This window comes from Chiloscyllium plagiosum, chromosome 6 (assembly GCF_004010195.1).
Source record: "Chiloscyllium plagiosum isolate BGI_BamShark_2017 chromosome 6, ASM401019v2, whole genome shotgun sequence".
NCBI classification, from domain to species: Eukaryota; Metazoa; Chordata; class Chondrichthyes; order Orectolobiformes; family Hemiscylliidae; genus Chiloscyllium; species Chiloscyllium plagiosum.
This window is the reverse complement of record NC_057715.1, coordinates 54,518,666-54,531,784: the sequence shown is the minus strand read 5'-3', so window position 1 is coordinate 54,531,784 and position 13,119 is coordinate 54,518,666. Positions and strand designations below refer to the sequence as shown.

General features: G+C 40.8%; 1 protein-coding gene across 7 annotated transcripts in view; it reads right to left on the bottom strand.

The window, feature by feature from the left end:
- grm5b (glutamate receptor, metabotropic 5b) overlaps positions 1 to 13,119 on the bottom strand; it is a 584,754-nt gene that overhangs the window by 30,594 nt on the left and 541,041 nt on the right. For all 7 annotated transcript variants that reach the window (XM_043691559.1, XM_043691556.1, XM_043691557.1 and 4 more), the window contains one exon: positions 3,321 to 4,260. In XM_043691559.1, the coding sequence (XP_043547494.1) occupies positions 3,321 to 4,260 (940 nt within the window). The remainder of the gene's footprint in view (positions 1 to 3,320; positions 4,261 to 13,119) is intronic.

Below are 13,119 nucleotides of genomic sequence, written 5' to 3'. Positions count from 1 at the left end.
CAGGGTACATGAACACCAGCTAGCCACAAAAAGACAAGACGCTCTCTCCCTCATAGCCCTACACACGGATGAAAAAAAACCACCATTTCGACTGGGACAACACATCTATCCTGGGACAGGCTAAGCGAAGACATGCCAGAGAATTCCTAGAGGCCTGGCACTCCAACCACAACGCCATAAACAAGCACATAGATCTAGATGCCATCTATCAACCCCTCAGAAAACGAACAGGAAATGACATCACCACAAACCCCAGGAACCCCATCCAGGAGAAAGATATAAATAGATTGCAGGAGACAACAGCTTCGCTTCACTTGGAGGTTGCCACTGATGATGTTACCTAGCCAGGTAATGAAACGTCTGGATATCAAACCTACAGCTCAGTGAGCAAACCTACACCCTCCATTACAGTGTTAACTAAGGGGAGGCAGTGACATAATGATAATGTCACTGAACCAGTAATCAAGTATCTCAGGCTAATGTTCTGGGGACGTGGGCTCAAATCCCAATGACAGTTGATGAAATTTGAATTCAAGTAAAAATATCTGGAATTATAAGTTAGTCATGTTGATTCTCATTGAGACTCATCTGATTCCTGTAGGGAAGTAAATCTGCTATTTTTACTTAGTCTGACTCTGCACCCATCACAATATGGTTGACTCTGAAATGACCTCTGAGGTGGCCGAGCAAACCATTCAATTCAAGGCCAATAAATTCTTTATTAGCCAGTGATGCCAATATTCATGTACAAATTTAAAAAAAAATATATAGTACAACCTGTGCTAGTTCATCAGCTAGTTTTTCCAATTGAGATGTATAAACTGTCACCCCAGTGGGTAGGAGTTGCTGAGCTGGAAAAGGGATTTGTGCTTACTCATCATAGTTTCTGGTGAATTATCCTGAGATAATTAATGGAGACTAGAAAACCCAGAGTGGAATAACCACAGTAATTAGTAACAGGCATTGCAAGACCTCAAGGAACATATTACTTTTGAAAAGACTTGCCAATAAAAATAAAATCAAAATATTAGCTGAGTTGGTTGTTATGATACTTAGTTAGCTACTTAGAGGTTTTGAATTCAAATCCTACTTTGTCAAAATGTAAAGATCAATTGAAGAAATCTACGAATTTGTGGTCTAGCACCATGAAAGTTCTCAGACTACTGGAAAAGCCAAATGGTTCTCTGGTATCCTTCAGTGAAGAAATACAGTACCCTTATCCCATTTGGCCTTGGTGATTCCAGTCCCCCCAACATGCCCTTGTTAATATCACCAACACAACAAAGAAAAGATGTGGTCAGCTATTAGATTTTTTTAAAGTGATTAAATCAATGTACATTTCAATAGCGTGTCTTTTTTTTGTAATCTTAGCAAAGGTAAGCTCTGACCTTTCCTGAGTTAATTAGTCCTTGTAAGACAACTTTGAAAAAGTACTAGAACTGTAAATATAGCAGTGACAATGCAGATATCACCTCAGCAGCTCACCTTTCAATACACACTTTGAAATATAGGAGGCTTACAAATGAGATTGTTGACATTTTTCTTTTGTCAGCTGCGTGTATAATACATATTGAAACAAAGTTTCTAAAGCAAGTCACCGAAAAATAAACACATAAGTTGTCCTGTTTAATATGCTTCCTGCCCTTGACAGTGTGTTTGGAGCAGGGTCGAAGTATTTAATTGGGCAGGAACGCACAGGGTGAAGAACCCACTGCCTCTGCCTGTATTATGTTGGGGTGACAAGGCTGTTGGACAGCTTTCCCATAAGGTCTCTAATTGGTGTTCAACCAGTGGAGGGTGGTGAGTTGCCACAGGTCTGGGAAGCCTGACAAGAGCCTTCCCTTGTCCATGTTGTCCATTCTGGCTGAATTCTCTGCCAGTTACTAAATCCTAGGAGTGTTCAATGTGGGCCAGTTAAATGGCTGATGGACGCTTAATTCTGGAGGCAACATGGGATTCCAATAGTTCTATAGTTGATGGGCAAGATCACCATCACAACATTAAATTAGGCTCTCTATTTCTTTTTGCCTGATATGGTGTACACAGATTTTTTTCATAATACCACACAACTGTGCAATTGCTTGGGATAGCTTACTAGTAGGCAAGGTGTTGGCACTCAAAAGGGTAAACGTTAACTTTCCCCACAGGGTCGTAACATCATTATTGTGGATCAGCTGTTGATCCATTACCAAATTTGCCTGTCTTCTTGTCCATTACATCAGGAGAAAAGAAAAGCAGGGAGCTTGTATCTTAAAGGCGAATCACAATGCTGAACTACTGTACAGTGAGGAAAGAAATCTATCCCAAAGCGTACTATGAATGGCATAATTTAAGTAAGTCTAACCTCAGAGAGATTAATTTCCTGCAGTTGGGAACTTCCTACTGTAAGAACAATCGTTTGTAACCTTATCTGGACACAAATGGAAAGGGGTTGCCCAGAACCAGTGAGTGGCTCGTGTTCCCGAGATTCTGCAAACCAGCTAGCCAGTCATTGGATATTCAACAATAACGTTTCAAATCTACCTGGTTGCTCTATCAGATTGCAGTCCATCACACAGAGCTCTGATTTAAGACAGAGATGAGGATGAATTTCTTCTTTCAGACAGTTGTGAATCTGTGGAATTCTTTGGCAGAGGGCTGTAGAGATTAGATCATTATTTATCTTCAAGTCTGAGATAGGCAGATTTTTAATCAGTAAGAGAATTAAGAGTTATAGAAAAAGACAGGAAACCAGAATTGAGAATTATCAGATCCACCACGATCTCATTGAAATTTGCAGCAGACTTGATGGACTGAATGGCCAATTTCTGTCCCTTCTTCCTGTAGTGATTTGATTCCATTAAGGTCCAGTAGTTTAAAATTTATTCTGATCATCAGGCAAATATAACTCAGCTAGCTGTTCCATGATGGAAAATATATGTTATGTGATGAAATTGATACAGATTAAATCTTTTCCCCAGATACTGTTTTGCATAAAATAGTTATAGCAAATTTCACAATCTATTTTATAATATAGTAGACGTGTAATCTAATCCCAAATAAATAGGTTACCATCTCCATTACAACAGTGGAGAACAGAAGTTCAGACTGGTATAATAAACATTTGTATGCAAATATCCCAAAGCATAGCCTTGCATCAATGTCAACAAATTAGAAATATTTTTTTTGCCTGTATGCCCATTTCCATCTATCAACAGACATACAATCAGAACAAAATGAGATGGAATATACAGCATATTTCATAAATGACTCATGAATATTGTTGAGGATGTTTTGATGCTGTTCGCATTATTTCAATTTTATACTCTTCTTGTTCTTACCTTAGAGTCTCTCCAGATGATCCTCTCCTTTTCCATAAGTTTACCAAACTGCTGGAGCGGCTAGCGGCAGAAGATGACTTCCCATCACCAACATGCATTCGGACAACAGTGGATGTGGTAAATGCACTGCGCACATTCCTTTCTGGTTTAGCCAGGATGATGTATACTTTTGGAACAAACATACAGCCCAGTGCCACTGTAGCACTTAGACTAACAGAGAAACACATGGTAATGATCTTGTAGTTGCTTCCAAAGTAGATGGGTACAAAGGCAAGCCATATGATACAGGTGGTGTACATGGTAAATGCAATGTACTTGGCTTCATTGAAATTGGCAGGGACATTTCGAGTTTTAAAAGCATAGAAGGTGCAACTTAAAATCAATAGGCCATTATATCCAAGAGGGGCAACCACAGCTATGTTGGTGGTATTACATATCAGCTTGACATCTCGGATAGTTGGATAATCATGGACGACCTCTGGTGGCTCCATTATAAACAGGGAAACAATTATTCCTAACTGAATACATATCAGCACTGAGGCAATTACGAGCTGGGCACAAGCACTCATAAATCTGGGCTTCTTAGTGCAGATTTTTTTCTTGCTCCCAGCAAGGATCCGAGCAATCCGATTGGTTTTTGTCACAAGTGCAGAGTAGCTCATTGCAGGGGAAAGACCAATTCCAATTCTCTGTAGATAACAGTAAATCTTTTGGGGTTTGGCGATGAGAGAGAAGGTACACAGGTAGCCGAGAAAGATTCCCACTAGAATGATGTAGCAAAGTTCCCGGCTGGATGACTTGACCACAGGAGTATCCCGGTACACCATAAATATAAACATTACAAACATGGTGGCAAGAAGACCAAGGCAGGCAAAGACAACTGCAGCAATTGGCTCAGGATCTCCCCATCTGAGGTACTTCACAGGAATCCTTTCACAATCTGCAACAGAAAGAAAATACATTCTTGTGACATAATATTGTATACAGACACATAAATTGTCAAAACTGAAACAACCTATGGAGAAAAATATGGTGAATCTTCACACTTATTATACTTCAGTGTAGAGTCGTTGGACAATCTTCAATTGATTTCTGTCATGCTCCAAAGAAACAGAAAAACAATGAATTATTATTAATAATTAGAGGAGTCAGTCCATCCATTTCTATACTCATAGCTAAACAAGGACTCTGTTTTTCTTGTGGTCAAGTCTTCCATTCCAGTAAGGAGAATAAGAGTTTGTCCTGCTTTGTAAGACCAGTTCTACAGAAATTATTGCACACTTACCTCATTACCCTGAACGATTTCTAACTTCTCCTATACAATGTCATACCACTTCCTGTCATAGTGTTCACTCGCTCAAAGCTTATGTGGGTGGCAGTAAAAGAAAGAAAAATGGATAACAGATACAATGCTACCAGTTTCTGAAGTTATTGAATCCAACACTGAGACGTCGAGGCTGTAAAGTATTCAAGTGGAAAACGAGATGTTGTTATTTTGAGCAAAAATAGGAATTGCTGAAAAAAATCTCAGCTGTCTAGCAGCTTTTGTGGAGAAAATTCAGTGACCCTTCTTCCTAACTGTTGTTCCTTGAGCTTACATTATGCATGAGAACAAAGTGATTTATGAAAATGGCAAGCAACTGGGAGATCACTGTCATTCTACAAATAGAGCAGAGATGTTATGCAGAGCAGTCATCCATTTGCATTAACACATTGGTGAGACCTTGAGACACCTTTGGGCTCATGGCAAATAGACTGAATACTAACAAAAGAAATCCCAACAAAGGAATAATCTTTAAATGAGATATCAATGGCATTCCATAGCATTTCAAAAGGTATTTTGCTAGGGATTGGAACTTCACTGAGCCTGTTATACAGAAACGCCCATTACCCACTTGCAAGTTTACATGAAGGCCGAAATGACTGCTTTCAGAATTTCTGACGACATCTTCTATTTAAATATGTTTCTTTTGTACTGGACAAGTTAAGTTTTCTGTGAAATGTAACATTCAAAGCACACATAGTTCCAAGAGTTGTTAGGTGATAACATTCAATTCTGTTTGGTCGTAAGAGATGGGTCATTATAAGGTTTTCACAAGGTCATTCCAGACAGTTCAGGGGTCTCTGAAATGGAGATCAAAGTTGACAGTCAGAGGCTGAAAGTCAGTGAATATGCAAGGGAGAGAGAAAGGGGTGGACTCACTCCATTTTAGGAGCGGTGTAGTCGAGCTGTGCTGCTGGGAAGGCAGCTGAACTGTCCAGATTCTGTTTAGCGGACTCAATGAAGAATCAAAATAGTTGGATGGTTCTGTGCTGTTGGAACAAATCCAGAAATAAATTCTAGGCATTAGTAGCAGCCAAGAATCGAAGGCAGGACTCAGAAATTATCCTGGGGAACTGAGTCATCCTAGGTTGGAGGAAGGTGCCAGGGGCTCAGAAGAAGCATGCAAGCATTAATACTACAGTGCATCGGAGAGTGGAGTTAAAAGCTCACAAATAGTGGTGGCCATTACTAAAATAATAGTTTTTCTTGAATTGTCTGTGTGGAGCTGGAGCAACAGAAATGCCTCCGCAACTCCACAGTATCCCAATTAACTACTGCTACAGCTCAATCTTGTTTCCAGCCAAGCCTCAGCTTTCCAAGATGGGGAACATGTTTCATTCATGACACACAAATGAGATTTTAAAAAATCTTTAAAAAACGAAATTACTTAAATTGTGAACTTAAAAATACTTCCAGGCATGCTGAATTGGTCACATGCACCCTATTGACATTTGCCAGTCTTTAAGAATCCTTATAGCATACTCAGACAATGGTGGGCCTCTGGAGTTCTTTGCAGAAGGCAGTTGAGGCTAAAACATTGAATATTTTCAAGAACGCAACAGATATAGTTCACAGGGCTAAAGGCATCATATTGTACACAGGTACTATGGCTGAGATACTCTAAATTGTTGACTGCATATATTAGATAATTGTGATCATGAAAATCATAAAATTAACACCCCGGTTGTGAAAGCATATTATTTCCATTATGTGTGTATTAGTTCAAAAAGAGAAATGCTACCAATTTAACTGTACAACAAGAAGGTAAACGACTGTGTATCTTCAACACAGTCAGCTATCCCACAATAGTTCTTAAATATTTTGTAAATCAAAGTTGACACTGCACCCGGAAGGAGATAATATGGTAGATATGCAAAAGCTTGGTCAAGAGTGGCAGATTTTACGGAGTGGCTTAAAAGATAACACAGAGAATGAGAGGTGTTTGATATTATGCAGGAACCTTTAGAGCTTAGAATCTTTGCTGCTGAAGGCATCATCACAAACAGTGGAACTGTTAAAATGGGAGCTGAGGGAAAGAATGAGGAGATTGCTGTTGTTGTTGGACATGAGTTTCTAATTGTTCGTTTATCTGTTCACAGTACTTTGAACAAAATAGCATAATAAATTAGACCAAAACTTGTCCCACCAAGTGTTTGCTCAATCTGACTTTAAAGAATATTGAACAAATACATTTAACAAATACATGCACATTTGATTCAAGTGAAAGTGGGATATGAATATTAGCCACCTGACTTATGCAATCATGTCAGTAACTATGGGAAAGCATTGTCAGTTCCTACAAAAATACAATGCTCAGTCGACCTATATCTATTATTGTAAATGAGAACTTTAACAGAATCACAGAAGTGTTTCAGTGTAGAAAGAGATCACTCAGCCCATCATGTCTCCACTGGCTCTTCAAATGAGCATCATGACGTGTTTCCGACTTCCTGATTTCTCCTGTTATTTGTCAGAAATTAGTATTCATGGGAAATTGAATTTGAAATTTATAGAATTGTCATTTACCACAGTTCATCCCAAGAGTGTAATGACATGTGTTTCAATAATTTGCTTATATTTACTATGCTCAGAAGCAGTTTGTAAATTAAATAAATCAGCTAGCACTGCATGATATCATAAACAAAAAATAGATTCAACGGAAGTGGCTAGGTAATTCAATACGTTTCTGTAGCATTATAGATTTTCTTTTTGCAGATGAAGCAAATACAACAAACAAGTGAGTTAAAATAATTGATGTTATACTAAAAATATAGAACAGTTGCAGATTAAATTTGGACTATCTCCCTGACAGACCCACCTCTATATCTTTATTGCACTTTGACCACTATTTCTCCTAGAGAAGAAAAATACAATTTAGTCACTAGAGTGGTTTAAATTTTAAAAGCCTTACGTAATGACCAGTGCTTAAACTTAGTTTTTCAGTATAGTATGTATGGCTTATATAAGCAAGCATTTAGTTTCATAATCTCGATTTTAAACCAAGTAACCATTAAGCCAGCTTAAATGTTGGTTTTTGATCTAAAATCAAGAAACAAGCACTCAGACAAATTAAGTGCAATCTGGCAGATTTCCCAAAGCATTTCTTTAAAGGCATTTCAAAATTCTCATAATAATAACATGCAGAAAAAATTGAACACAGAACATAGAACAGGTACTAGAAGAAGGTAGATGGGTTACCATCAGGGAACGGAAAGGGAACCGGCAGGCAGTGCAGGGATCTCCTGTGATCGTTCCCCTCAATAACAAGTATACTGTTTTGGATTCTGTTAAGGGGGATGACTTACCAGGGGTAAGCAATGGGGCACAGGTCTCTGGCACAGAGCCTGTCACAGGTTGCAAAGAAGGGAAGGGGGATGAGGAGCAGAGTAGTAATCAGTGCGGACTCCGTAGTTAGGGGGACAGATAGGAAATTCTGTGGGAACGGGATAGACTCACAGTTGATGTGTTGCCTCCCAGGTATCAGAGTCGGTGAAGTCTCTGATCGTGTTTTCGGGATCTTTGAAGGGGAGGGGAAACAGCCCTAAGTTGTGGTTCATATTGGCACCAATAACATAGGGTGGAAGAGAGATGGGGATTTAAGGCAGAAATTCAGGGAGCTAAGGTGGAAGCTTAGACCTAGAACAAACAGTTGCTATCTCTGGTTTGTTGCCATGCCACATGCTTGTGAGGCAAGGAATAGGGAGAGAGAGGAGTTGAACACGTGGCTATGTGGATGGTGCAGGAGGGAGGATTTTGGATGCCTGGATAATTGGGGCTCTTTCTGGGGTAGGTTGGACCTCTACAAACAGGATGGTCTTCATCTGAACCAGAGGGGTACCAATGTCCTGGGGGGAAATTTGCTAATGCTCTTCGGGAGGATTAAACTAATTCAGCAAGGGGATGGGAACCCAAATCATAGTTCCAGGTTACAGGAAGTTGAGAGCAGTGAGGTCAGAAATAAGGTCACAAGAAGGCACCAGCAAGCAAGAAGTTGGTTTGAAATGTGTCTACTTCAACACCAGGAGCATCTGGAATAAGGTGGGTGAAGTTGCAGCATGGGTTGGTACCTGGGATTTTGATGTTGTGACCATTTCGGAGAATAGAGCAGGGACAGGAATGGTTGCTGCAGGTTCCGGGATTTAGATGTTTTAGTAAGAACAGGGAAGGTGTTGAAAGAGGGGGACATGTAGCATTGTTACTCAAGGACAATATTACGATGGCAGAAAGGACTTTTGAGGACTCATCTACTGAGATAAGAAACAGGAAATGAGAGGTCACCCTGTTGGGAGCTTTCTATAGGCCTCCAAATAGTTCTAGAGATGTAAAGAAAGGACAGCAAAGATGATTCTCGATAGGAGTGAGAGAGTTACAGGGTAGTTGTTATGGGGGACATTAACTTTCCAAATATTGGCTGGGAATACTATAGTTTGAGTACTTTAGATGGGTCAGTTTTTGTCCAATTGAGGGGTGATAGGGCAAATGTCAGAGGTAGTTTCTTTACTCAGTAGTAGGGGCATGAAACAGCCTGCCTGCAACAGTTGTAGACTCACCAATTTTAAGGGCATTTAAATGATTATTGTATAGACATATGGGTGAAAGTGGAATAGTGTAGGCTAAATGGGCTTCAGATTGGTTTCACAAGTCGGTGTAACATCGAGGGCCAAACGGTCTGTACTCGCTGTAATGTTCTATTACATGCAGCCACACCAGAGTTTTGTACAGCTGCAGCATGACCTCATGGTTTCGAAACTGAATCCCTCTACTAATAAAAGCTAACACACCATATGCCTTCTTAACAACTCCACCAAACTGTGTGGCAACTTTCAGGGATCTATGTACTTGCACACTGAGATCTCTCTGTTCATCTACACTACCAAGAATCTTACGATTAGCCCAGTGCTCTGTATTCCTGTTACTCCTTCCACAGTGAATCATCTCACACTTTTCTGCATTATACTCCATTTGCCATCTCTCAGCCCAGCTCTGCAGCTTATCTATGTCCCTCTGTAACCCACAACATTGTCCCTCTGTAACCCACAACATCCTTCGGCGCTATCCACATCTCCACCAACCTTAGTGTCATCCACAAATTTACTAATCCACCCTTCTACGCCCTCATCCAGTTCATTTATTACTAATGACAAACAGGACTGAACCCAAAACAGATCCATGCGGCACACCACTAGTAACTGAACTCCAGGATGAACATTTTCCATCAACCACCACCCTCTGTCTTCTTTCAGGTAGCCAATTTCTGATCCAAACTGCTAAAGCACCCTCAATTCCATGCTTCCGTATTTTGTGCAATAGCCTACCGTGGGTAATTTTATCAAATGCCTGACTGAAATCCATATACACCACATCAACCGCTTTACTCTCATTCATCTGTTTGGTCATCTTCTCAAAGAACTCAGTAAGGTTTGTGAGGCACAACCTACCCTTCACAAAACCATATTGACTACCCCTAATCAACTTATTCCTTTCTAGATGATTATAAATCCAATCTCATAACCTTTTCCAGCACCTTACCCACAGTGGTGCTTTGCATCTTCAGCTTTGGTTCTGTTGGAATCACAGGCTAACATTTTGAGTCAACATGTATGAATATGGTCAACAATGTGATAATGACCAACTAATCTAAATTTGTGACATTGAATGCCAGGACACCAGAGTCAACCCTCTGCTCTTTACTGAAATAGTACTATGGGATCCTTTATATCACAGTAAGCATGCCAATGGGACCTCAGTTTAACGGGTCTTCAAACAGACAGCACCTCTGACAGTTCAGTGCTCCTTCAGTACTACACTGGAGAGTTGGCCTTGCTTTTATGTGCACAACAGACATGTGGCCATGTACTTTCATGCATGATTTCCTTGAAGCTACAGCAGGCACTATTTCCAACACTGAGCAGTTTGCTGTCCAGTATTGCAGACAGGTCAATACTGATGCTCTGTATTCCAAGTGAGCTGAATATATTTCATTCTTCCCCTTTCCAGGAGGTAGCAGATAGAGTAAGGATTACAGTTTTACCAGCAATCTATGCTTCCCATTAGTGCAGCCTGTGATTGACAATGCACACATTGCTTCGTACATGCCATATAAACACAAATGCATTGCAAGAGCACTTCCTCAAAACCTGATTGATGTATAACTATGTAAAGCATATAATGCAGGTGAATAGTCAATATCCAGGCAGCAGCGTAATATCCTCATCCTACAGCAACCAAAGAGGCCATATGAGTTTAAGCAACCATGACAAAACTAAATGCTGACAATTGGATGAGAAGCATTATTCATTGAGATTATAGATCATGCCTCCGGTGCACAATTCACACATATAAGCAATGCAGCTTCTGTTGTATATATACAGTCCACATAAAATGAGACTGAGTGATTACTTGAATCCTTCTGGAGGAGACCTGCAATAATCACCAAAACAAGTGTCAAGATAACAGCGATGTTGTGAAAGCCACAGAATAAGTGCATCATAAACACACTGGTTAGTGAGCACCTGAGGGGAAGAAGAAAGGCAACAAACATGTGAAGAGTCAACAACACAGACTGTGTTTGAACACCTCATTTGATTATAATACCTGTAAGATCATACTCAATTCATCTTTCACTAACCATCACAAATTGTATCATCCCCTCTCATAGATAATCACATTATCCATTGATGACAACACAAAAATAAAAGCCAGCACAGTGTTCCAAACCTAATTTATGAACCAAACCATGTCACATGGCATATAAAATATCAGCTGATCACCTACGATCACCTTGGAGCCTATCCTCCCTTTATTTGAGCTGGAGCTCCAAGGCAGAATTGAGCAATTGCATCATGAAGTCATGGAGTCGTTCGCCAAGCCAGTGTGCTTTTCTGCGAATGTTTTGTTTCCTCGCCACATGACATCATCAGTGTGTCTTTGAAAAGGTGTTGGTGGTCAGTCCTGCCTGATATTTATATGTCTCTGTCTGTAGGTACTTCTGGTTCGATATCTGATTGGCTTGTATACGGGGTCCAATACAAAGTGTCTATCGATTGAATTCCGGTTGGAGTGCAAGGAATTCTCTGGCGTGTTTTTGTTTTGCCCATGCTTGGATGGTTACATCATCTCAGTTGAATTTGTGTCCTTCATCGCCTGTACGACTGGAAATAAGAGTGTGCTGGTCATGTCTGGCAGTGGCGAGCTGATGTTTGTGCACTCATATGGTCAGTTTTCTTCCTGTTTGTCCTATGTGGTGTTTTTCACAGTCTTTGCAGGGTATCTTGCAGATAACGTTCGTTCTGTTGAATATGGGTATCAAGTCTTTGTCCCTTGTGCATCATGGCTGGCGGAAGGTTGCTAACTTTAAATGAAGGAGACTGCAGATGGTTTTGCAGGATGACTTTGAGGAGTTATGGTCTTGAGCATCGAAAATTAGACCCAACCTACCACCTTGGTACTGCAGCTGGGCTAGTTGGTTAACAGGCTTCAGCAAATGTGTTGGTGGAGTGGTAGTGGGAGGATAAGTGCTGGCGGCTTCAGAAAGAAAAATGGATTTTTGGGGTCCAATACGACACAGCTATTCCCGCAAGGCAAAGCCTCAGCATTTTTGGTAAACTATTAGAGGGCATTTCACTGGACTGCACGAAAATGTTCAAGCTCCTTTTTAACACTGGCTGCCATTATAAAAGCAAACTGAGTTTGCCGGAGAACAGAATGTATTTTCAATAGCATAGCTCCTGTTGTGTTATAATGGAAGCTGAGATTAGATTAGATTACTTACGGTGTGGAATCAGGCCCTTCGGCCCAACAAGTCCACACCGACCCGCCGAAGCGCAACCCACCCATACCCCTACATTTACCCGTTCATCGAACACTACGGGCAATTTAGCATGGCCAATTCACCTGACCTGCACATCTTTGGACTGTGGGAGGAAACCGGAGCATCCGGAGGAAACCCACGCAGACACGGGGAGAATGTGCAAACTCCACACAGTCAGTCGCCTGAGGCGGGAATTGAACCTGGGTCTCTGGTTAAAAGGGTGGCAAATTTCACCCTCTGTCACTTTTTGTATCCTCACTCACATTTTCACACGCAGACACTGACTTAGTTGTTGGCACCAAACATGATATAATTTGGGGGTACGACCTCCATATGTTGAGATACTAAGCAAGGCAGCTTGCTAAACATCAACTTTGAGTACAACCCTACCTGTATCTCCATGGGATCAATCCACTGCCAGATGGTATGTCTTATCTGTTTCATCAGGTGGCCTTGCAGCAGCTTCCCTGTACTTCCTTTCCTGAGGCTCTATACTCACAAAGGGGCCCTCTGGTGGGAATTACCACCCCCATGATGCTGCTGACCTTCCACATAACTACTTTTTCTGCCAGTGCTTCAATGGCATTTGAATATGCAAATGTTTCACCTTCTCCGTGCACCTCAGCAGCATGCACCTCTATCAGTGGCAGTGCTGTAGCTTCACA